Here is a 27,016-nt window from a genome sequence, read left to right on the forward strand (position 1 = left end):
AGGCAGATTTAACTATTAGTCTAAATTAGAATAATAGCTAAGTTAGTTATAGCTAAATTATAGGCTGCCCCACTCAGTGTGCACTGTTAATCAGTGCTTCATCGGGTTTTTGTTTGAATGGTTCCTCTTGGATAAAAGAGATCCTTACTTTCAAAGAGTTTTACTTTTAACAACATTAGCATCAATCTAAACTGATTTTATACTGCATATGTTGGCTAACGAGCCACAGTGTCTGGCAAATCTACCTGTCAGATGCAAACAGGTAGCCTCAGGAAAAAAAAGAGCTAGATTTTAGGAATAATTATTTAAGGAATAAATTTCACATAGGTGACGGGCCATACAAAGCTTTCTTGTAGGCCAGTAATTTGAGACCCCTCACTTGGACTATTGTAACTCCTACTCTGATGAGTTTGCTTTTTCCCCACTGGTCCTTGCAAATGAAAAGCAAATCCTATTGTTTTATTTAACTTTGAAACCTGTTAAAAAAATAATGGGTCATAGCCAGCATTTACAGAGCATTCAAGACATTCAAAATTTGCATCATATTAAAATGTTCATCTTGTAATTTCTCTATTAAGCAGCTTAAAGCATGTATTATGTATGTGTAGCTACATGTATACAAAAGACTAGTAAAACAGACACCCTACTTACTGTACTAAGACCTGTTATTGTGCACCTCAGAGATGTAAGATTCTCAAGGATCAGTTCTCCAGCCAATAAAGAGAAGTCCTTCAAACAGCTCCACTCCACTGCCAGAAAAACACACCATATCACAAACCAGAAAACAGTTGAGAGCACAGTAATCTCAAACAGGACTTAGGACAAGATCTGAAACAATAGTACACAGTATGGAGTCATGCTCTGAAATAATGCTCTGAACAAATGTTTTTAAAACATATTGCAGCCTTCTGCTGCTGGCTGGCGCTGTTGCCTGAGACTCTGGAGGTGTGGCTAGGCAGATGGCCACATGCAAAGGCTCATAGTAATGCACGTCCTCCAACAAAGAGACTAAATGATATTGTTCATTGTTGTCTGTTAGTTAGAAGCATGGCTACCCCTCTGTGTCTTCTGTAGACATTATAATATGTAACATTGGAAAACAAAAATTACACATGCAGAAGACAAATGAGTGTATATAACACTTTTATGTGCTCTACATTTTCCTGGCCTTTAAAAGTGAGATAGAGGTGGAATCAGCTATCAGCTTCATTGTGGCAGGAGTGGGACTTGCTTGCTGCTGATGACTGGTGTGTGTTTGTGCCACAGGCTCGGGATGCAGAGCAGGGAGTTCTCACCTTTATATTTGGTGACCACAGCTGAGTTGATGCTAGCTGGCTCCTGAAAGGTGACGGTGAGAGATGTGCTGCTGGACACAGTTAAGCGCACAGCTGTCGGAGCCTCTGGGACCTCTGTGTGAACAAGATCAAAGGTCAGATATGAATCTGCTGCAAAAATACCTGTCTGGTTTTAGAGGACTGGTGCAGTCCTCAAACACAAAGTGATCATTATATAACTTTAACGCTGTGAGGATGTGGTATTCAATATTCACAAGATCACCTAGTATATAACACCTCATGCAGCAATACTTTGTTTCCTTTGTTATACATTTAGAAACAGTTTGCTGAAAGGTACTGACAGTTAGCCAGTTAGTATCACTGTTGCAAAATGATGAGACTTGAACAGTGTGATATGAAAACAATGCCTTCCAACCAGGACAAATCAGAGTGTATATGTTTCATATCTTTGACTTATTGGATGATTCATTTAACGCTGTTCTGCACATTTTATAACTTCATTCAGGAACTATGTTCGCTGATTCTGTGAAACAGATTTGTGCCAGATATATATTTTCAGTGAAAGGTAGTACTGTAAAAGAAAATAGTAGACCATAAGAATAAAACTAATTATGGATTTTTAAATGAAACTGTCAAAATCAGCAACAATCAATTCAATCATTGAATCTGTCAAGATTGATGGATAGAGCATAATTCAAAATTGAGGCCACTGTGATGACAGATCAAGCATAGCACTGTGCTGCAGTGTAATGTGGCAGCCAGAGCATATCTCATAGTAGTTTAAAAGTTTAAGGTTAACATTTTCTGCAGCTTTCTGCTCACAAGCCTTACTGGATTTAGTCCTACAGATGCACTATGCAGAATGAATTTGATTCAAATTGTGTCTGCCTATAGATAAGCCGAGCCTGCTACTGCAAGGTACTGGTGAGCGCTAATGTTGCTGTTAAATCTGTGGTGAATTGCTTCCAGTCAGAATTCACAAATATTTGCTCTCAAAAGTGCCACCAGGTGTCGTCACTACTAAATTACTAATATAATCACTTGTATAGAATTATGTAAAGTGAAGCATATTTTGTGGGGAAACTAAATTGAATTATGGAAACGTGAGTGGAAAAAAAGCTGCAGTCATGTATGACCACTGATTGTATTGTCCACAAATTTCATTACCAAATATAAATGTTTCATTGTCTTATCATGTTTCTTTTGAAAAAAACATGGGTTCTGACAGCTAAAGTGTAACAAAGAACAGAACTCCTTCCATGAACTGGTATTTTAGAAACTTCAGTTGAGTGCAGTTAAATATACATGCTGTGATTCGACCAAAATGAGCTCTGCTTTGGTGATTTTGAATGTAACCCTGTTACTGAGTGCATTAGGGATTCTTTTCTCCCTTGTCAACACCTTAATCCCCGATCTGGTCTCCTCCTGGCTGTATTCACTGGGCTATTTGTAACACCAGGCACACAACACCACTAACTGCACCATTCTGCTCGACTGAAGCCCTTTTCACAGCCTCCTGTGAGAATTGGAAAATCTTTCAGCAATTTGATCTCTGAGAGTTTCTGCGGCATAGCATTGCTGATTTGTAATAGGTGCCTTGGAAGATCTTTACACAGACAAGACCACAAAAGTAAGCTGGTATAACAAGTATTCAATTTGCCAGGAGAGTGTTCCATACACTCAAGAGTCATTTGAGGGAAATGGATTGTTCCTGGGTAGGCAGAGAATATGATCTTAACACTTGGAAGCCAATTGCTCATACCCACAATTTCAAATGAACCACAGGATACAACTAAAATCGCAATTATGTGGGTGGATAAGATTTTGGGTCAGCAATATGCAACAGTCCTGTGAGCTGACCTGTAAACTACCAGACAATGCTAATCACAAAACCACACAACAGAGAACGTGTGGGTGTATGCGTCTACCTCCGTCCTTCTCTGAAATCTGAAAAATAAACATGAAAGTCTCCAAACAGTACAGCTTATGTTAAGTTCAACAACTTCTCTATTAACACTGGAAAAGGCTGTCCTGCCACTGGGACACAGAGACTTTGGGCTAACAAGGAGTATAAAAGTTCCTAAACTGTTCTTGGCTGGAGTGTGTTTTGCAGTCTGACAGATGTTCTTTAAACGTTAAAAAAGTTCTTCATGCTTGTCCATTTCATTTACATCATGGTAAAAAGAAATCCACAGCTCTTTTGATCATGCATAAAGCATGGTATGATCAAATAATGCTTGACCTCTGAGCTACAGGCCTATTCCAGGACTTTCTTTCTTTCAGTAAGGTAGCAGGACAAAATGAAGTAAGTAGCCTATATTTATTATGAAATATGCACATAATGTTTGAAATACTGGCAATATGCATAACCAAAAGAGGAACAAAGACAGCTATGCTATTTTGTTAATCACATTCAAAAATGAAATCAAAGGACTATTTAAATCAGCGTGTCCGCTCATCCATTTATCATTTTTAACTTCTAGACGATCCCTAAATGCAAATTCATAGCTGAGCAAAAATACACTGAACGTGTAAAAGAGAGAAAAAAAATGTCCTTTGTCCCACCATACCTTCAAACACCATCCAGCTTTAGCTGTGTCCTCTCTTCACTTCATACTTTATGTGCACAAATAGTCAGTTTTGTAAAGCTACCGTAATTTAAAACATCAGTTTGACTCATTAATGAGTAAATAATATTATTTATATTGCGACTTTGGCTAGCACAAAGTACTGGATCTGTGCTAGTGTGTTTCCACGGCATGAGCTAATAAAAATCAGCCATCAGCCAATAAAAAAATTAAAACTGGCCATTAAAATTCACAATTGGTGCACAATAATTTCAAATTACTGTTAGCTGGCCAGTTAGTTACCAAGCTAGCTAACAGTAAGCATAGTGTAGTTGCTAGTTAACCCCTGAAAGCATTTCACTTTTTTATTCCTTTTGAACCTTGCAAATGTGGTCACTGATCAGTCTGGTTCTCTGTTTTTAGCTTTGGTTTCATGACAGACAAGTCAGGCAACGTGAACCTTATACGTTTTGGTTCTTGGATAATCCAGTTAAAGATTCATAAGGATCTTTCACAGAGTTTAAGAACCTTTTCTACAATATGCTGTGGAAAGCCATCTAATGTTCTTTTAAACCGTTTTTAAGCGTATGAGTTCTCTGTGGAACCAAAAATGATTGCTCCAAGTAACTCTTTTTGTTTTCATCTAGTTCCTGTTTTTAAAAGTGAATGTAAATGACTTTATTTCTATTACTGACCTATAAGCTCTAAACGGACTCGCCCCTCAGTACCTGAGTGAACTTTTCCCCCACTATGAACCATCACGCCTACTTAGATCACAAGGTGCTGGCTTACTATTAGTACCTAGAATTAATAAAGTTACATCAGTAGGGAGAGCTTTCTCATACAAAGCCCCCCAGCTTTGGAATAATCTTCCTGTTAATGTTCGGGACTCAGACACAGCCTCAGTCTTTAAGTCTAGGCTAAAAACTTACTTGTATAGTCAAGCCTTTGGTAATTAGTTTTCCCTGTCAGATCCAGACCTGACGGAGTCTCTGCTGCTCTGTTTATACTGTAATCTGTGATCAGTCACTCATTACAGAACTCACTCTTTGTGTGTTTTTCCTTTCTTTGCCAAGTTGAACAGCTGCCCATTCTGTGCGTCTGATGCTGTTGCTTCGCCTGCCTTGATCAGGTGCCCACTGCTCGCCAGCCCTCTGGACCGGCTTGACCACCACTGAGCTTCATGCTGAACAACGCTGTGCAAACCTCACCCTCACGAACTGACCCTCCCAATGATGCTGCTGCTGCTGCTTAAACTAATCAATTTAGCCACTGTTCCACCTGTTTTCCCCGTTGTGTACTGGTGGCAGTGGTATGATTGAGCACAGTGAGCCTAGGCCCACCCAATTTTAAAAAGTTAAGTGACCCTTATTAGTCCCACTACCTGGAAATTTCACCTCCATCTACGCAGTGAAACACACACACTAGGGGCAGTGAGCACACTTGGATAGGGGACGTGGTCAGCCCTATCCACAGCACCCAGGGAACAGTTGGTGGTTAGGTGCCTTGCTCAAGGGCACTTCAGTAACGTACTGACGGCTCAAGGGATCAAACCAGTGACCTTCCGGTCACAAGGCTGGTTCCCTAACCTCCAGTCCATGACTTGCCCACCTAAAAGCACTGCTCAAATTTACTTTTAATATTAGAATATTATGAATAAATAAAAACAAAAACAAAGTAAAGTGCACTTGCCAAATATATGACATATGGAATTATATTTTTTATATCGACCAATAAAAATCCCAATTTAAATCAATTAATATAACTATGAGGCATTTGCTAAGCTTCATTCAAATGTTGCAGCAGACGTCAACGGGTTGCTAGTCTATTCAGAACAGGAGAACAGCTTGTCATAGAAAAGAAGAAGCTTCTTTTCCATGGCCTTCACCACTGCTGCTTCTACACCTCCAGCAGACCTGTGAGCTCTAAGGCACTACGGCAGCCCAAACTCAAACAATACTCAGCTACAGTTTTCAGCGTTACATTAAGGAATTTCCAGCACGCTAGTATAACAAGTATGAGTTTATGTAGTATGCATTGGCAGTGATGGAGTTAGCATTTATTTATTCTGGAAATAAATACAGATAAATGGAAGACGTTGCATGTGAATTTAAGAATTGGAAGCATATTAACATGGCATGTTCCAAGCATTAAAGCAGTCAAGTACACTACACAGCATTAGATAAATAGAGTAACTACAAACAGTTATCCAACTCTGTGTGTGGCACGATCATCAAACAGATTATTAATGCCAAAAACATAAATGCCAGAATTATAGCGAAAAATTACATGCATATTAAAGTTACGTTGGACATTATTGTTCCTGTATGGCACGCAAGACACACAAGTTCGATTTTTTTCCTATTATGAGCTCCAAGTTTTATATGTTGTTTTATGTTAAGCTTAACATAAAAAACATAAAACTTGGACTAAACTAAACAATCCAAAGACTGCAAAGGGTAACAAAGAAACAAATAACAAGCCTAAATACACAGAGAATACAAACACAATAACATAATATTCAGGAAAGCATCAGGACTATATATGCACATATACATAAACTAGGCATGGCTCGGGAACACTGATTGAGAAGGAGGGACTAGAGCAAAAGACCAGGTGAAACAAAGACATGATGGAAATGGAAGCGGGTTGGTACCAGGACAGGGAATACCTGACAGAAATCATTGTCTTTTTGGCTTCATAAAATGTATATGACAGGTTAATGACTGAAAGAAACGGCCTACATTCACAAACTGGTGCTTGCTTGTCATTTCAAAACAAGGTGGAATTGTGTGCTGCTGGCAGGGCGACTAGTCTGTTAGGGTTAATCATTAGGAGTCACTCGTAAAGGAGACTGAGAATAATCCACTCACGTGCATGCTCAAAGCCAGTACGCATTCGTTTGTATAACTTGCACCTCCACTCCCAGGCCTTCAGTTGCTTCTCCTTGTCAGAAGTCTCCAGGCTGAGGCTCTCTCTCATCACCTGGGTGGAGAGCTCACTGGCTCTTCTCTGAGCCTCCTGCACCAGTGCTGAGAGATGGGCCTCTCGGCTCTCCTGGCTCACAACTGAAACACAATACAGAATAGGTTAACAAATGCACAGGCCTAGGTAGTTTGTAAATTCTATGTATTACATCTTTGGGAGGCTTATTTGGTACACTGATGTGACAGGCATTGAAAACGTTCTATTTCGTAATGAATAACAATAAGAACTTTGTAGAATCAAGCCTCTTTTGACAAATTTAGCAATTTTTAAAATTTTCAAAATTTTTAAATACTGAATTAAATCTTGACCTTTGAGTCAAAGATCACACTGCCCACTTATTTCTCCAAGTCTTGGTCAGAAATTGCAGAAACAGCACCAAGCCTTCGCCAGAACAGAGCTCTCAAACATACAGCACATTTCATATGCATGCTGTGTTTTAGTGAGTGACATGCTGTTTACAGAAAGCCTTGATTCCTTTTTCCTTAGGTTTTAATCTAACAATAAAAACAGCAGCAAACACTTCAAGTTCCCTTTCTTAGGATACATGAAAGATACATATACTTCTGAAGCCTAAAGGGCAGGTTCACTGAAAACAATCCACTAACAATGAGTTCACTGCTGTCTGTGCCACAGGACTTACCATTCTCACCATTCACCATTCAGGAGCTTGTTTATTTGTCCCTCACTTTTTTCACTTTTTAGCCATTAAATTGTCATTATTAAAAAAAATTATATATGGCACAACAACACAACATCTTTCATTCTCAGTCCCAGTTTTTGAATGCAGCACAACAATATAAAAAGACATCCACAAGAGATTCTACGTTGAGTTTTGGGGCTGAGAATGAAGGAAGGTAATTGATGTTAGCTGTCAAAACGTCAACAAAAATGTCAGACTGACTTGTGCACTGTGTCAAACAAGACAGCTATGCAGCTATATCATGTCACTCAAGGTATAACAGTGCCACATATAGTAGCCAGCCTAACAAAAACTCTTACTTTTCTGAACAATTAATCTGTCAAGAGTTTTAGACTGGTGAGGAATAATTCCATCCTAAACTGAGCCTGATACAAAGCACAAACATGCTTAAAGTTTAGGTTCAAAGATGAATCACTTTTATGCTGTTTCCGCAATTTGAAAAGTGCAATTTTTTAAATCACAAGAGCTGCAAGTTTTATTATAACCTACATTGTCAACAATGTTGTCTAAGCAAGTTTCAAGTTTTATCCTAACATCACAGAGCTTGTGAACAACCTGTAGATGAGTCAGACCAATCAGAAGCAATCAACGACCCAGGTGCTGTGTACAACACAACCACAACTACCTGGCAGTCTGGCACACTATGTTCAGTGTTTAAGTCACCAGCTAAAAAAAGAGGATACGCTAGTCTACATGGGCAACAAAACAGGCCTGGACCTTAATTTGTAGAAATTAATCACAATTTGAATTACAGTCACAATATTGGTAAAAAAAATCACAATCATATATTTTCCCCAAATAGTTCTACTTGAAGTCAATGTCTTTTGAACTAGCCACATGGATCTTATCCAGTTACCTAGAGGCACAGATAAAGCAAATCCAATGTCTCTAATGATGGATGATATTTGCCAAGTAGGCAACAAGGTATTTCACTTCACAGCAGGAGAAGGCTATTAGGGGAAAGCAAAGTTTTTTTCAGGTAGCTCTTTCCTCATTCCACAGGAAAAGTGCAGGCCAAGTCCTAGAAGACCAGGAAAACTTTCGAAAAGAAATGCTCGTAAGATTGCTAGAAATGCAAATCAAAACCCCCTTTTGACTGGAAAAAAACATCAGGAAAATTGACTCTGGAGTGGTGGAGCACTGTTCTACTGTGTAGTGACACCTGCACAAATATGACCGTCATGGAAGAGTCACCAGAAGAAAACCTTTCCTGCATCCTCACCAGCAAATTTTGGAAGCAAATGGTTCAGAAGGAAAATGTGTTAAGATTTCTAATTCACATTGTCTTTAAGCACTCAGTAACTTAAGGCAGTGATTTATAAACTGTGTGTTGCCATTCACTGGTGGGTCGTAATGTGGGGACGAGTGGGCCACCAAGAAGCTGTATCAAGGCATGCTTTTTGATTTTCTTTGAGAGCAGAGTTCAATTAAATAAGTTTTAAAATCAGAAGCAGGAAACACTGTTTCTGCATTGCTACTGCTTCCATAGCACCCCCGTGTTATCAGTGTAGCCTCTTACATCTGACACATGCAACGAACATGGTCACACTTCCATGAAGTTTAGTTATGGCCTGTTACACTGGAACAAGTAGTTGCCAAGCTCAGAGTTTTAAGTCTAGTTTTTGCTGCTTGCCATGAGCTCCTTACAGGTATAAACATGCACAAAATATTGTTTGTCACTTATGACTGGCTCTCTCCCAGTGAAGCTCCAGTGATCATTATGTTGAAAACAAAACTTTGTATCTCCAAAACAGCTTTACTTTATAGGAGAACGAAAAACCTTCTTAACGCTGAATGGGAATTAGAGAAGAGATTTTTTTCCCTAAGTAATTATAAAACATTTCTACTGGTTCATTCAACATGAATTTTTGGCATCATGGCGTTCTCATGTCAAATACTACAAAAACTACAAAAATGGAAACAAGGTTTTGTCCCAACAGCAATACAATGGTAATCACAGCATAGTGCTAAAAAACTAGTCTAAGTGGCAATACTGATCAAAGCGAATTTGGCCACGTACAAAACAGACATAATGTCCAAGTAAATATGAAAAAAAAAATTACTATGTCCATACATACACTTTATTGCCAAAAGCATTCGCTTGTCTGCCTTCACATACATACGAACCTGAGTGACATCCCATTCTTAATCCATAGGGTTTAATATGATGTCGGCCCACCCTCTGCAGCTATAACAGCTTCAACTCTTCTGGGAAGGCTTTCCACAAGGTTGAGGAGTGTGTTTATGGGAATTTTTGACCATTCTTCCAGAAGCGCATTTGTGAGGTCAGACACCGATATTGGACGAAAAGGCCTGGCTCACAGTCTCCGCTCTAATTCATCCCAAAGGTGTTCTATCGGGTTGAGGTCAGGACTCAGACCAGTCAAGTTCAAACTCGCTCATCCATGTCTTTATGGACCTTGCTTTGTGCACTGGTGCGCAGTCATGTTGGAACAGGAAGGGGCCATCCCCAAAGTGTGATAGGATGCCACTTATCACGGTTTGGGGATGGTTCCGAGGAAATTTCACGACTGGACTTGTTGCACAGGTGGCATCCTATCACGGTACCATGCTGGAATTCACTGAGCTCCTGAGAGCGAACTATTCTTTCACAAATGTTTGTAGAAGCAGTCTGAATGCCTAGGTGCTTGGTTTTATACACCTGTGGCCATGGAAGCACCTTAATTCAATGATTTGGATGACTGAGTGAATACTTTTGGCAATATAGTGTATATGAAGATAAGAGCTGAATGCATTACACATATCTTCAAAACATATCAACACTGTCACAGTACAGCCAACATCGACTATACATGTATTAGTGGTGTACAAGTTAAGGCTTTGATAACACATTGATGCCATACATTTTAAGGCCACTATTTATTTTTTTTTGATGTTGTTAATGCATTCCCTTCGTTTGACACTTTAAACTACGCACTGTTCCAGACTAGAGCCCATTTGCTTTTACGCTGTTGCTATGATTGGCAATGGTAGTCTTTTTTAATGGCAAGTGCCATTGATGGCTCTCTTGAATTAGGTTATTTCCAGCTACCGCCAAGCTGTGACTTTGTTTATCACTGAAATACTTTGAGTCTGAAGTATCATTTATAAGCAAAACACGCTGCTGATGCTGGCAACATCAGTAACATCAGCATGAGAGGATGACTGTGGGAAACTACATCAGACAGTGCTCCTGGGAGAACTATGGATAAATCAACAACTTGCAAACTAACAGAACCAACAACAAAGTAGTAAATTCCAAATTGAAAACAAGACATAATGTAGCAGTATGAGAGTGAGAGGGCTATAGTCATGGAGGAGGTGGAACATGCAGACACTGTGCTCTCACTGGATGTCAGTAATGAAAATTGCAAAGTGATAAAGTATATTTTGTCCACTTTTAGAGCTCTATGCCACTGCTCTATGTTGCTGCTGGAACAAAACCTTGTATCTCCATTTTCATTTTTAATTTTTTACACAATTTAAACAAGCTAAGTGCCCTTTACATTGCATGTAAAATTCATGATGAATGGACCAAAAGAAACGATCCGAAATTGCTTGGGAAAAAAATTCTAGTTACAATGCCTTTTGCCTTCTCCTGTAAAGTTACCATTTTGGAGATATGAGATTTTGCTCTAACAGCGACAACTTACATACATATATAAATATGTATATATACTGTTTTGAAGTTATAATGAAAAAGACTGAAAATGTGTTCATGTTAGGAGATAAAGTCCTCATGGAAACAGCAGCAAAACCATTACATCTCGATTAACTCTCAAGGCATAATGCTGCTACTTGTCATTGCCAGTGTCAGTGTGGTTGTACATGAAGTCAAACGGGTTTAGGGGTGGTGGGGTAGAAAATGAACGTACTCGGTGGCAGGCTGGAACACACAGGACTGTGTTATGCCGTATAGATTTGTCATGGTAAAATGAATGCTGCCTGGCCAGTCCTCCTCGTAGACTGTGAATACTACTGCATGTTCTTTCAGAGCCTTAGTCATAGACCATGACAGCAAAATAAACAAATAAATACATGGCTGAAGAAACCCTCTTTCACTGGGGCTGTTCTGCTTGGCCCAAACCCCTGGAGACGAGAGCTCTCCAGGAGAAATGATAAAGTAAGTGTTGTCGTCTCTGAAAAAAGGGGGCAATAAAACTAGTCGGCCCTACTTGGGGGTCCACGGTGCAGTGGAAAAGGCAGCAATATTAGCAGCCTAGAAGGTGCAATTTCCTGTGCTCTGAAGATTGACATCTGGCCACTATGTGTGGTTAATTGAACAAACTATAAATTAATGGGCCAGTCTGCCGATAGTGCCCTGTCATACACAGTTGGCATTGTGGGGACATGGGGATTGCCCTAAATATAGACATTATGGGGACTTAGCCCTGCCCATAAACATGCTTTAACCTCAACCTAAGGTTGGACCTCCAAGCTGTCAGGCGTCTGGCTGATTGATTTACTTGGCACTTCTGGCCTGACATAAATATAATGCAGAAAGCCCAGGAGGGGAAAATACGGCAATGTTTATTTTCTGTTTGTTTACAAGGATTGGATTGTGCCGTGGTGAAATGTTTTGAAATTTAACTGCAGCCTGGGTACAATAAATCACTTAGTATAATTGCCGTGCGTTACATGCATCATTGGAAAAGTTAAACCATTAAACGACAAACCTTGTTAAGATTTCTTCTAGGGGATGCCGTGCGATGTCCCCCCCTTGTCGCCCTAACTGCCAGACTGCAGTACAGTGTTCTCTGTTTGCTCTCAGACAACATTTGGCTTTTTCATGCTCACACTGATTCAAGCACTCAGTTCTTGTGGGGCTTTTTTCCCTGCTGTGGCGTAGGAGGTAAGAAACACCTGTTCCACTGTTGCAGAGCTGAATATGCTATTGATTAGTTCAAGGGCAAATGAGTGCAGAACAAGACCTTATGCTATCTGTACATTATATTCTGTTTACTGCTCTCAGGCTTCAACAGATGCACTGAACTTCATAACCCCAAACACTATTCATATCTCTCTCATATAGTATTTACAACCACTTACAATGAATGGTATATCAAAGCCAGATTAATCACTCTTTCCATATCATGAGCGAAAAGATCTAAGCTGGATTCACATGCTTTCCTCCACCCTTGTCCTTTTGAATGACTTCTCTTCGCTCTCTGCTCCATGTCTTACAACATGAAATTATTCTTAACACAACTACAAAAGCATTTTTTTTTGCGCGAGTTACTATAGTTTTTACAGTACAGGTAGATTTCCAGTCTTTTAACTGTTTATGATGTATATTGTTAACAAGAAATCAGGGAATAAACAGCGCAAAGTGATAATGTTCCAGAATTAACTGACTTCTCCAGTCAAAATGGAAAACTAATAAAATGCTCTTCAGAAAAAAAGTGTCTCAGCTTGCATTTAACCAAATGGTTATGACAGTTGTCATTTTATGTTTTTGACAGAACTACGAGTGCTTATGACAGCCATCATGGAAAGGTTTACTTATTTCTGCACTCTGCTGCTTACTGCACAATCCTCTAAAGCAAAGTGTCAAAAAAACATCACACTGCCTCCCTCTGTGTATCCCAGTTTTCACTGCAAACAACTTGTCAAATTAGTGAGGGTCTGCTTTTGGTCTCGACAGTAAAAACCAGACATCTGACACAAGAAAAATCTTCTCATGATGATGAATTACTGCAATATAGTTTCAATCTCTGAACGTTCCAGCGGTCTTACACATACCAAAACTCTGGCGGTCGCACTCATCTGAGTCTTAAAGCCTGGATACACCAGGTCTGTTTTTATCCAACACAGTATTTTTTGCACTTTATAAAGTGTAATTTCATTATTGTGCCATAAAAATAGTCAACAATTAATTATTTAAAACGATGCCCATGTCCACAACAATCAAAAACACATTTAGTTAGCAATTACAGAAAATAGCACTGTATGCCTTAGCAGTCTATCAAGCTGTAGCTGCTTAAAATGCTGCAAGGCCATTAAAAACAACTGGACCATCTGTGTGAAAAGCCCCTAATACTGTAGAAGCCATATTTGAGTTCAACTGAAAAAAATTCAAATGGATCCATCTATAAAGCAAACCAAGCATTTGATGACTGTGATCCTAACGCTGGTTCATATGAAACCTGCACTGCTTTCACATGTCAGGCAGGCAGGACTACTCACAATGCGGGCTCTCCTTGGCCCCTGCTTTGAGCAGCAGCTTGGCGATGGGTACATTGTTGGTCATGATGGAGATGTCGAGAGGGGTCAAGCCCTCGCTATTGGGCGTGTTGAGATCCAGCTCATCAGCTGTGTACTGGAACAGCAGGATCTGCACAGCATCCAGGTCCTGCTGCTCCACCGCCTCGAAGAGAGCCTCACTGCTTTGCACATTCTGTACAGAGAAACGGAAAGCAAGGCCATCATGGTTGATATTCTAAATACCAGCTTGATATAGGCTCTTATATAGCTCTTTATATAAGAGCCCTCTAACACAAATTAACGTATACTAAAAAAGGGCGTCCAGTGGATGTTATTGCATTACTGCAGAAAGCAGCAAAAACCTTTACCTTAATAGGCAAGTGAACTGTTTTCCTATTAAATGTCTGAAAAGACCACTTCTAGACAATCCCTGAAGCAGGCATCAAATAATCAGTGACATTTGTAGAAGGACCAAAGCTAGGCGAAGCTATGACAGACATGAGGTCATAGTGGTATGAGCTGAAATGTCACTTCAGCAAACAGCAAAACAGTAAGGTCAAATAAACAGATTCTAAGCTATATAAATGTAAATGACTAAGAGAGACAGGCCTCTTATGACTACAATGTGCATTCTGAAGGGCACCATCACAAATAATAGGGCACCATCACAAGCGTTTAGATATAAGGCTGGGTGTATGTTAAACTGCCAGACCTAGATGTATTATACATTTCTGAGCACAAATTGTTGCAGACCAGTTGAAATACTTAAAAGACCACTAAAAGATCCAGTATATACTTCTACCCTGCTGAGTTAATCCTAGAAAGAGATTTGGCCGGGGCTCCCTAGTGGCATGATTCACCAAGAAGATATTGTCAGTTTTCTGATGAGAGCTTCAAAAAATAACAATGTGGAACCACAAGACTCAAACTACTATAACCTTTTTGGTCACTCACCGAGGCTTTGCGAATGCGATCTGAGCGGCCAAAGAAATAGGCATCCTCAAAAGAGGAGTGGCTACCCTTGAATTTTTCTGAGAGGTTGCGGTAGAGCCGTTTGGCTGCACTTGGAGAGGCGGGACCGGCCCCCTTCTTACTGTGGGTCAGCTGGAGGTTCTGCATCTGCTGGGTCATACTAACGGAGAAGGTCCTGAGGGAGGGAGAGGAGAGAGAAGACAGCACACTACAGTAAGAAAAGTCTGTTCTGCTGCACCGTCTCTATGTACAAGTGAATTCAAAGCATGCATCCTGGTTAGTACATTTTCTGCCTTTTTTCTGACTAATTTCTGAGTCATTAGTGCCTGTCTGACAGATGGACAAAGTAAAGTGATTAATGTAAAAGAAAGAGCCGCTTCAATATGCCTTTTGCCTTTGAGAACTGTGAACTACTTCACACATTTTTAACATCTGACACTGTTTTTGTGCATTGACAGCAAAAATCACTTTGACATTCAGCTTTTATGTCATCACAATTTTTCTCATTCTTATTCATGATGTACAGCAACCCTTTAGACATACTCTATTGATTGTCATATGCTTGTTCCTTGATCCACAAAATAATCACATTACATTCTTGCTGAATACAATTGGAATGACATAGTCAATGAATTTTATTTGTATTAAAAGGACATTATACAGTAGATCAATGTCAAAAAAGATAATACTAAACAAACCATGCTATCCCGACTCTTTTAATATGACAGTCAGACAGTGGCTCAATTGTCCTCTTTATTTAAAGTTCAAGGATATCTTTAGAGAATTTCTAATTTAATCTCGCTTTCATAAAACCAGTCAACTGAATACTCAGAAAAGAGAAATACTCCAGAAATAGCTCAGACCAGCTCAGATATACCAACAATTCAAAATAGCTTCTTGTGAAAAAACAGTTTCTGTTTCATACATTAAAGTCATGGCATGAATGCAAAAATTTATAAACACTACAGTGGAAGTGTCTCAAAGAATAGCAACATTATTTCTTTACTCACTATACAGTATGTTGTGTGACCACCCCTGACAAACCAAAGAGTAAAGAAAATACAGTATTCAAAAGGACAGTTTTGAAAAATCATTCACAAAACTAGCCCCATGTCATAGTTTTAGGCAGGGATGAACCACCATGGCTAGTCAGGGTCCAAACTGTCCTGAGAGATGCAGGTGGTGTAAAGAAACTGAAGAAGGTGGAAGCATGAAAACCATTTTAAAAAAGAGCAAGAACCAACAATACTCATTGATGTTTAAATAGGGAAATTCCAAAGATTTCAGAAGAAGAGCAAGTGACTTCACCTGAAGTGTCCTCAGCTGTCATTTACATTTTCACTTCAGAACTATGGAACCATGGGGACAGGCATGATATTTCTCATCTCAGGGGTCTATAATCCAGTCAGACATGAAATGACAGCAGTGCCCTGTTTTTCATTGCTTGTGCCAAGTTTTCTACACAAACACCCACACAGCACTAACAATATACACTCCACAGTGAAGGAGCACAGCCCTCTGACACCAGCAGGTAATTTAGCATATGCCTTGAGAGTTTCTCTCTCTTCTCTGCACCCTTGGAGCTTGGGGTTTCTGCCTACAATCCAATTACATCAATCAAAACCACAAGCCTGAGGAACAGGGGATGAGGAACACCTCTGGGGGAAAGGGTGCAGGGTGACAGTGCCTCTCTCACCTGTACTAGATAAGGTCAGTCAATTAGACATGTGCTGTAGGAGGGTGGAGAGGATGGGAGGAGGCTGAAGGTCACTCACCTGTCAAGGCTCAGGGAGCTCCCTGAAGAACCACTGAAGAACAGAAGTGGTCTGAAGTCCTTGATCAGCGCTGCATCGTTCTGCCTTTGGTTGAGTCTCTGAGCCAGCCGGGAGATCTTGCTCTCAGGTCTGAATGAAAGAGCCAAGAGAAAGCCCAGGTCAGTTCCTTGGAGAGGCTGACCAGTTGAAAAGCGAATTATACTTAGAATTTAAGGAGATGCTATGGATTCTGAAGCCCAGAACAGGCACCCTTGCTCTGGAAAGACAACCCAGGAGCACCTGGTGATCACCAGAGCGCTCCTATTCATGCGCATCTCGCCACAGCGCTGGCTAGCTAATGCGCAGAGAAAAGGGGAGCGGAGGGGGGAGGGAGAGTGAGTGAAAACGAGAGCGAGGGAGAGAGAGACAGAGAGAGCGAGAGAGAAAGAGAAAAGGAGGGAGGGGAAGAGAGGGGCATTCTGTCAGCACTAGGATGAGCAGCAGAGAGACAACAAAAGCACACAAGCATTTAAAGCAAGGTCCCACTGAGCATGCTCATAGCAGGCAGTGGTGATAGCGAAGGGGGGGGAGAGGAGGACCTGTTGTTCCTCCTCTATCATCACTACTGTTCTCCACAACATCGCTTATCTGCAGAAACAGGCATCTAATCCTTCAGCACTACAATCAGCACCATGGCTGTCAATGAGTTACCAGAGTGGTCCACGGGTCATCGCCGCCTAATCCACACATATATGCTGATATACGCATGCTGCTAGTTTTCCAGTACATGGCGTGCGCAGGGACTGAAGAGCCAGTCTGATAAGCACTCAATGTCCTCTAAGAGATGAATGTCGCCTCAGGTGTATTCACAGAGGATACTAATCAGTGATTTGCATTTATGCGCCAAAATGCTTTTCTAATTCAAATGAACCATATGTTCATGGTCTAAATAATCCGATGGTTCAGCTGGAGAAGCTTTCAGTGCTCATCGTGCAAAAAAACAGTATGTTTCTTTCATGAAGAGCATAAATTTTGGAAAGCTCAATCACTTCATGTAATGCTTTTAATCCATTACTACCAAGTGGCCGAAGTGGCCTAGTGCCAGACCGTGTACTTAGTGCTCCTGCGCACAAGGCATGGACTAATTTTTATTGTTTCCAGTGACCATTGGAAAATTACAGACACATTAACCTTTAGATGATGTTCTGAATAGTACAAAAGTGCTAAATGCTACATATCTAATGTGATATCAGAGCAGAACAAAAAGAAAAATAACAAAACCTAAGCATGTATTACAGTGGGTGGACTTCATGTCGTGACTTGGCGTCAAAACAGGCCTCTGGAGAGAAAGCTAAATTACACTAATTTTTCCTCATTATCACAGCACTCAGTGGCATATTACGGCATGTTCTAATTTCTCAAACAGCACTGCTATCCAATTCACATGCAATGCAACCATGTGATACAAAGTGACGGTTATTAATGATAGTTGTACTGAGTAGTTGTAGATCATCTTCCTGTGTTTAGAGCTTGCAGACCTATTACAGACCAGCAGAGTAATAAGAATACAGGTCAGGTAGCACAGGAGTATGCTTCATCTGACTTAGAAAAAGAACTGAGACAAAAACGGAACAGTGTACATGACAATGAACTGACAAGCTGACACATTTTCTCAATCACTTTTCAAGTGTCACATATTTCACACTAACTTCGTGAACTTCAGAGAGAGAAAAAGCGGTTAAAAGACAACAAAAGGAGTTTCCAAACCTTAGGTTCTAAAAATTATTAAAAGATTCAGAGAAAACAGGACTCCTAACAAGGGCTGAAAGATTCATCATTTTTATACAGAAATTACAATTGAACTAAGTACAATTTTCAAATCACAAGAGCTTCAATTTTAATTATAGCTTGCATTATTAATAATGTTGTCTTAACAATGTTCGAGTGGGGAAATTTATCCCAGTGACACTGCGATTGTGAACCACCTCTAGATGAGTTAGACCAACCAAAAGCAACCAATCATCCATGTGCTATGTACATGGCAACCACAAATACTCTGGCAAGCCTGAAGTGAATAAAACAGGTCTCATTATAGAGAAAATAGAAAATTATCACAAATTACATCACAGGCATAATATTGGTTGGAAAAAAAAATCACAATTAGATATTTTGCCCAAATTGTTCAGCCCAACTCTTAACTTCAGCCCTGATTCTCTTCCAGAAGCTGAGAAATTAATTACTCTATTCATGGCTACTTAATGGCCATTTTGACTGGACTTGAAATAAATGGAAGGTGGTCTCTGACTTTTGCACAGTACTGCAGAAATCACAGGCTTTATATCAGCAGTCGCCAGGGATACTAAACACTAGATACACAGTGGCTACCAATTTTCACATCTTTACATTCAGAGAATGAAGAAAGAGACTTTTTTCTTACACAGTGATACAAGAAAAAAAATCAGCTTATAATATTATACATACAGAAAAGACTTGAACCTTTAAGTGATTTAACAAGGAACAATATATTATGCACCCTCAGTTGCTTCCTCTATCAGAACACAATTTATGCAACATCAAGAAAAGTAAGTCTGTGACTGAGGAGCTTAAAGTACTTGGTTCATGTTTTAAAGCACTGAATAATCTAAATAAAACTATTGTTTTACGTTTGTATAAGAAAAGTAAGACTAAACTGTTTCACAGAACAACTTCAATAAGAGTAACAATAATTCTTTTCAATCAAGTTTTTTTTAATTGTGCTTTCAAAACAGGCTTATCTCTCAGGGTCCTAAGTAAACTGTTGACACGACTCAGCAAAAGGCCACATGTACAATCTTGAGTTGCAGCTAATTTACAAGAATTAATGCCTACAAAATTAACTCTTCAGATTCAGACTTCCATAAAGAATAAAAATAATTTCACTTAATGGATACTGAGGATCAAATACGCTTAAAAATCCATTATCGTATCTTCTTATATTGATGCATAATAATGGCAACAGGTGATAAATATCTCTGAGACACAAATATGAAAACACTGTCACAGAACGTCACAGGGATGAGCTCATCAAACATAGCACACACAGTGCATCCGCTGGAACACCAGTGCGCAGTGAAAAGGGAGGGCCTTGACGGCAGATGAAGGAACAGCCTACCTACTCAGACACAATTCTGAAAGTCTTCAAGAACATTGTCCATGAAAGGAGAACAAAGTGGTTTCCATAGTTGCAGCTTAAAAGCAGAGCTCTCCTCATCTTGCATGTGAATACTCATAAGACACAAGGCTAATGAGCTGTGACACTAATGATACTGCAAGAAGACCATATCACCAAGACCATTCATATCTCTTCTTCAAAGTGAATATGTTTGGCAGGCAATTAAAAAGGCAAAAATCTGTCTTAAAAAAGGTAATTCATAGCAGAAACTGTTACACTCTTAAAACAGGTATGTAAAACAGAATGGGTTAAATTAGAAAACTGTGTTAAAACAGGCATTCAATTTATTCATTCATCAAATAAGCAGCTCACCCTCCTCGGTCGCAGGAGCCTATCCCAGCATTCATTGGGGGAAAGGAAAAAAACACCCAGAATAGGTTGCCAGTCCGTCACAGGGCAGATACTCAGACATACACATTCACACACACACCCCTACCTAGGGGCAATTTAGCATTTCTAATAAGCCTGTCTGCATGGTGCAAACATGCAAACTCCACACAGAAAGGACACTGGTTGCCTAGCTGGGGAATCAAACCCGGTGCTGTGAGATTTCAGCTTAACAAAATGAACACTTTTCAGAGTGTGTTGAAACTGTCCCAATGTGTCTTGGGAAGTCTTGCCCAAGGTGGATTTGACTACTGCAATGTGTGAATAGGATGAATATATTCTCTTTTAGTCTACGTAAGGTGCAATATCACTTATATTCCTCAAGTTTAACAGCAAATGGCAGCAAATGTACTAGAAGAATAAAAATACCCATGTCAGTGTACAAAGTGGCCTTTCAACTAAAGACGCATTTTTGTCCTTTTCCCCTTTGCAATCAAACTGACAGCTAATAACTTGAGTGATAGAAAGAGAAAGAGAGAGAGAGAGAGAGAGAGAGAGAGAGAGAGAGAGAGAATCTGAGGAAGCAGCAGTCTGTTGAGCTCAAGCACAGCGGCACCAGGTTGTGAAAGCCTATATGTATTCATAAGAGACAAATAATTCACTAAAGATTTAAAAATAAAATCCAGTAGTTCATTACAGTCTTCATGTAATAAGTGTGCCTACTCCATGCAGACCTAATTCTAAGACTGATTTTTTACTTACAGTCTGTCTCAGCATTTTAATAACCCCACACCAGTTTGGAAAATCTATTAGATTTCTTCTCTAGTGATTAGTCACACTCTGCACCACAAAACTTCATTATTGATGATGAGGAAAAAAGCTATCACTGACAAGGCACAGATGGTTAAACATTTTAACTTGCACTTTATTAAAGCTGAATTGATTAACAGCATGATGAATGTCAGTACAGTAACTAGGTATGGCACAAAACGTATCTGATGTTGATAAATATGCTGGGAGTTCGTGCTCATACATTAGTTGAATCAGTCATTTCAAAGATGGTCTTAATGTTGCTCAGGTCCATTGAAGGCAGAAAAACATCTGGACCAGATTGGTTAGAGCTCTTTTTTATTAAAATTGGGTACTGAACTCACTGCAGATTTTTACATTTTTAATGTATTGTTTCAGATGAGCAATGTAGCTAAACTCTGGAAAGGAGCTTTTGTCTTGACTTCACTTAAAACAAAGATTAACAAATACCAATTAGACTGTTTCTGAATTACTCATATGGGCCAATATACTGGTATCTCCTGTCAGGATTAAGACCTAACTAATCTAAATCTACATAGCATGACCCTACTACTATTATACAAGAAGTGAGTGATAGATGCCAAAATACACTATGCATGTCAATGTTATGACTTACCAAAAACCTTTGACGCTATGTATCAAAAAAATCGATCATAATGTCTTATTGAATTAGTACTAAGATTATATCATATTTAAGTTGATGATTTGTTTCAGTTTTTCTGAGTTTATCATCTGGTGTTCCACAGGGATTGATACTTGGTCCAATTCACTTCTTGTTTTTATATGAATTATCTCAGACACGGTGTTACCAATGCAAATATTCACCTGTTTGCCAATAACACTATTGCATAAGGTTGTAAAAATTCTTTGGGTCTGCCGTCCGTAAATGTATTGATACTAAAATGATAAAATACAGATATAGACATTTGTATACTGGGCATTTTACATGTGGTATGTAACTGACGCTCTTTTATGAACACTCAATAAGACTACTTGGAAAATGTATGCACATTGCAAAGCTACACATGTACTAATGAATTCAACCTTACATTTTACAGCTGGCTTCTAGATACTTCTTGAACCATCAAGAGCCAGACATACAGCAAGCCTGCAGAAGGGAAGTTGATATGAGTCACTGTGTCCAATCAGGAGACGGCGAATCAAGTCACGACAGTGTAAAAAAGCAGCTCTCTGCTCACAGCAGGCTTTTGTGTTCGTCTCTTCTCTTCCGCTCAAGGCTAAACACTCCATTTGCATGGCAGGCGCAACACAAGGCATATAAACAGCCTTGAGATACACATCGCATCACTAGTGAATATGCTGATAAATCTATTAGCAGAAGAAGCCACCAAAATACATATGTTCAAATGCTTACTTTCAGACAACACTTTCAACCACAAAGGACTGAGAACATGCAAGATTCTAAGAAAAGGAGTATGATTATTTATGGAAATGGCACAGGCAATAGCTAGGTTTACAGCAGACTACATGCTGAAGAGCCTCAAATCAAACAAACACAATTTTGTACAAGCACAGTGTCTCCTAACACCCTCACCTCTTTTCATCAACAGAACACACACCGCCAGAAAACTTCAGATATTTACTGTTCTCTGCTGAATGTGAATAGTACATTATAGTATTATAATACTTCAAAGATCTGTTTGTAATTGCTCAATAGGTAGAAGTTGATGTCAGCATTTCTGGGTATCTGAATAGCATATATACAGTACTTAATTACTGGGTTTGCCCTTGATAACTCTGGTCCTCACTTACTAGGCTTTAGTGAATCATGCCTTAGAGTGTGAAAGTCAAGTGTCATGTGAAGCTTATGTAAATATTATAGAAGCCTTTACATAAGCCCCCTTAACTGGAGTTACCTCTACATGTGGGCTGGGCTGATTTCTGTGTCCTGAGTTGATGTGAGTCAACCTCATATTAACAAGATAAATGTTCTGTGCTCAATACACATGTACAGGCTACATGAAAATGATTGCTAAAATCATTATCTGAAATATGCATTAACTGTTAGGAATTTACAAAAAAAATTATGCCTTTTGGAATACTGAATATTTTTTTCTTTACATTGCCAGTGTAGAGAAATAGCTCCAAAGCTCATGGAAGGATCATCAAATCTAAGATGCCAAAAGCTCCACATGGCTCAACTGAGAACCTGATGAACTGTAGTTTCAAGGACCACCATCCATGGATATCACAGGACATGGCTGCGATTTGAAAGTGAATCCCAGAAAACAGCTCACCTCTGGAAAACTCAGCTTAACACATACAACACTCTATGAGATCTAAATGAGGAATTAACATGTACAGGTAAGAATGCTGTTCCCGGCTTTTTGCTGCAGCAACGCAGGTACCGATAATAAAGTATAAGAAAGGTTGCTACTGCACGGACAAGAGAAAAAGATTTCTAATAGAAAAGCAGATATCAAAAAACTATATTCTCTGCCTTCACTTTTCTTTACTGTGATCTTCATTTTGAAGGTCAAAATCCACATGAATAGGAATATACTTCACACATCAGTTTTATTGTTATTATAATTAAGCAAATCAATAATAAGCTCTTACTGATCTGAACTGTGTTCAGAATGTGTGTGCAAGTTCAGAAAATACAGATCATCCAACAATAACACAGCACCACGCTTCGTTTATATAGTGATAGAAAACACAGTAACACACAGAAAGCTCCAATTCCACAATTCCACACTAGTAGCTTCTTTACTTCCCTTTTGTGAAAGCAGATCTTTATTGGTACCATTTAGATACCATATTTGAGGTTTTGTTTTGACAGTGACAATATATATTGGTGATGCAAGGGAATTTTCATTGGCTTACATTTTGTGGAGGATTAATTGTAAAATGGCAACACACAGAGTTACCTCAATGTCTTACACACTTCAAATTTTCTGTATTTAAGGTAGCTCTTTTATAAATATTATTCAACCCAATATGAGAAAGTAAATGTTAACTACAGTTAGCGCTAATACAACACTGGATATGCCACAGAGAAATGCTAGTAAAAATTAGCATCATCAGTCAAAATGGAATAAACAGCACACTTATAAAGATAGGAATTCTATTTAATACAAAAATATTGTATTTAAAATATTTTGAATTGAAATTACCAACTGGGTTTGTGTATAATTTAAGCAGTCTTCTCAGTTCTGGATCTAATAATGGTAGACTGTTTAAATTCCTCCTTTGCCTCTAAGAGCTGTTTTTGATGTAGCCCTATGCTATATCAAGGTCAAGACTGTGACTGCAGAGCTGGGTTTTGATTCCAGATTTGTTAATCATTAGCCTCTTTTCCACTGTAGATCCAAATGACTCTCAGGGCCATATTGTGCCATATAGTGATAGAAAACACAGTAACACATGGAAGCTCCAATTCCACATGCTGATACATTTTCCTATGAACAACATGGAAACACACATTGTAACTACTCTGAGGGCAAAAGGTTCTTTCTTAGCTTTGTGAAATCCAGCACTTGAGACAGTATGCAATCAAAATGTTTTCTTAGTTGTGTACATGCTGACTGTTGCACACTCTGATGCGAACTCATGAGACTAGTTATGGTTTCTTTTTCCTTCTGCTGTGCTGATAAATCAGATCCAGGAAATACTGAAGAAAACTACATAAAAGAACAGCCTAACAGCCTACCTACAAACACACACTATAAAACATATTTGATCATGGCTGTCACTCCAAGTCTCTCGGCGTGCTCTCAGATTCTTAATCCTCTAAACAGGTGCTATTTGAGCATCAGTTACTGAAACTGAGCATTGTGGTGGGCTGCACCTGCAGCATGCTAACTGCACTAGCATTAGCATAGCCAGCAGGGCACAAATAACAGCACCACAGATCATTTTTTATATTACTGTCACTTCAACACCAGACTTTTTAATTCGTGCTCTTAGACATCAGTCTTCACCCTCTAACCGGGTGTTTTCTAACAGTTCACTGGAACTGGGCCTGTACTGCAGTGGGAGGCACTGCATGCTCACACTTAGCTCCCTCTAGTTGAGTCATTATCATCTAAACCTGCATCAGTAAAACTTCTGTTAGTCAAAACCAAACCTGTTCTATGAGCAGAGCTGGTAGCATGCTAGCTAATACTAACCAGCTAATCTCTCCTGGTTAGTAGCACAATTAGAAATCGTTGACTGAAAGCTTTGACAGTTATGGAATCGTGGATTTAAAACTATGCACTGCATTTATTTGGTGTCTCTGTTTAATTTAATCCTTGTTGATGCAACCCAGCCTAAGTTTATCCCTGTTTGTTGGATGGTTTCAAGAGGTGATTCATCCTTCTTCACCCTACTCAATAGTGTTGTTATATATGGTGTATCCAATATAGTGCAACAACAAGAAAACCACAGCAAAGTAGGCCTGATAACCTTTACTGACATGGCGTGGCATGCCAGGGAAAGCAGCACGTTTTTGCAATTCTTTTGTTTTTACCTTTTTTATGCCTTTTGTAACAGGCCACACATGACAGTTGGCAAAAAGTAAATTCGTTTTCTAAAGCTTTTTAAAGCTGTTCAAGATCAAATCTGCTCAACCACATCATAAGACAAGGTCATGCTGGTATTTACTTCAATACCAGTACACCTCCTACACCTACAGGACACACAAGTGTCACTTCAGTGCACCTGCTCTACTACATGGCAGCCTGCTGTGTCACTGTACTGTTATATTGTAAGAATGTTTGCTTTCTTTTTGACACTTCAGATTATTTAGATAAGCATGGTGTCATACTATGCATCTGTGCATAAAACTGAATCGAAAATTGTCTAAGGATAGTGGTTTCACGCATTGTGTTCACTGTCATAACATGCATAGCTGATGAATATCCAACTATGTGAGCCCTCATCGCCCTAAGAGGAACAGGGAACAGTCATACACGAACTATGAGTCATTTTTGCAGCTGAAAAAGATACTAGATGTGCCCTGCATCCTTTTTGTTTTTGAAAAAATGAAGAACACAGAACCAATACACTTGTAATCCAATAACTAGAGCCTTAGGCTTTTCTAAGAATCTGTTGACAGGCTTACCAGCTGTGTGTCAGATATTTCTCAGCGGCATAAAATTTTCTGCAATTAAATCAAGAAAACACTGAAATACCGGTCCTTGGTACTAAAATTCTAAGAAAAATCCTTTACGAGAAGCTAGGTTTAGTTTTGTATACCAAACCTAAAGTACGAAACCTTGGCATAATCTTAGGCTCTGAGCTTTGTTTTATTTTGCATGTGATTGAAGTGTGGAAGTTCAGCCTTTTCTATCCCAGAGCAGTCCAGAGAAAATTGTTTATTTATTTGTTGTTTAATTGATTACTATAATGTTCTTTTTACTGGGCTTCCTAAGAAAACAATATATCCTCTATAACTTATACAAAATATGCAGCAGCACTGATCCTTAAAAAAAAAAATAGAGCTTACATCTTTTCTGTTTTGAAAGATGTGCACTGGCTGCCTGTATTTTTTAGGACAGATTTTAAGTTCTGCTACTAGTTTTTAAGGCTTTTAATGATGTAGCACCCACTTACATCACAGAATGACTGTCTGCTTATGTTCCAACACATGATCTTAGATCTGCAGATACTGGCCTTCTGCAAACACCTTCCGTAAAATACAGAAAACATGTAGAGACCTTTTTCGGTTATTATGCCTCTAAACTGTGAAAATCAATCCCACCTTTTATTAGACAGTCAAGCTCAGTCAAACAACTGAAAACATATCTCTTTAATTTAGCATTTAATTAAAATTCTATTTGGTATTTATCTTTTAATTAGATCTGTATCATTGTATCATCTGATTTTAAATTAATACTCATAGTTTTTTCTATTGCTGTTAGGCTTTATCACCTGTCTGTAAAGCAGTATGAAAAGCTGTAAAGTAAAACTGCTAAAGTAAAATGCAAAGCTGCCCCCAGTATGAAAAGTGCACTATAAATTATTTATTTATTTATTTATTTAACATTTTTAACATTTTGATTTTGCAAAAGATGTGATTAACTTAGATCCCAGAACGTCCTAATATATTATCACTGAAAAAAATTATAAAGAAATAATAACCTTCTACCATTAAAAAAAAGAAAATGCAATTAGCAAGCACATTGGTTAACCACAGGTTACAGCTGCAACTATTCATTTTCACTGTATATGATTCACAAGAA

At 39.0% G+C, this 27,016-nt stretch overlaps 1 protein-coding gene across 1 annotated transcript in view; it reads right to left on the reverse strand.

Moving 5' to 3' along the window:
- ankfn1 (ankyrin repeat and fibronectin type III domain containing 1) overlaps window positions 1-27,016 on the reverse strand; it is an 86,892-nt gene that overhangs the window by 22,952 nt on the left and 36,924 nt on the right. Inside the window, exons 7-12 of the mRNA XM_036572525.1 lie at window positions 16,502-16,630; window positions 14,709-14,901; window positions 13,737-13,947; window positions 6,736-6,930; window positions 1,296-1,409; window positions 652-749 (exon numbers count right to left, since the gene is read on the reverse strand). Coding sequence (XP_036428418.1) covers window positions 652-749; window positions 1,296-1,409; window positions 6,736-6,930; window positions 13,737-13,947; window positions 14,709-14,901; window positions 16,502-16,630 — 940 coding nt within the window. The remainder of the gene's footprint in view (window positions 1-651; window positions 750-1,295; window positions 1,410-6,735; window positions 6,931-13,736; window positions 13,948-14,708; window positions 14,902-16,501; window positions 16,631-27,016) is intronic.

The sequence above is a fragment of the Colossoma macropomum genome, unplaced genomic scaffold (assembly GCF_904425465.1).
Source record: "Colossoma macropomum unplaced genomic scaffold, Colossoma_macropomum, whole genome shotgun sequence".
NCBI classification, from domain to species: domain Eukaryota; kingdom Metazoa; phylum Chordata; class Actinopteri; order Characiformes; family Serrasalmidae; genus Colossoma; species Colossoma macropomum.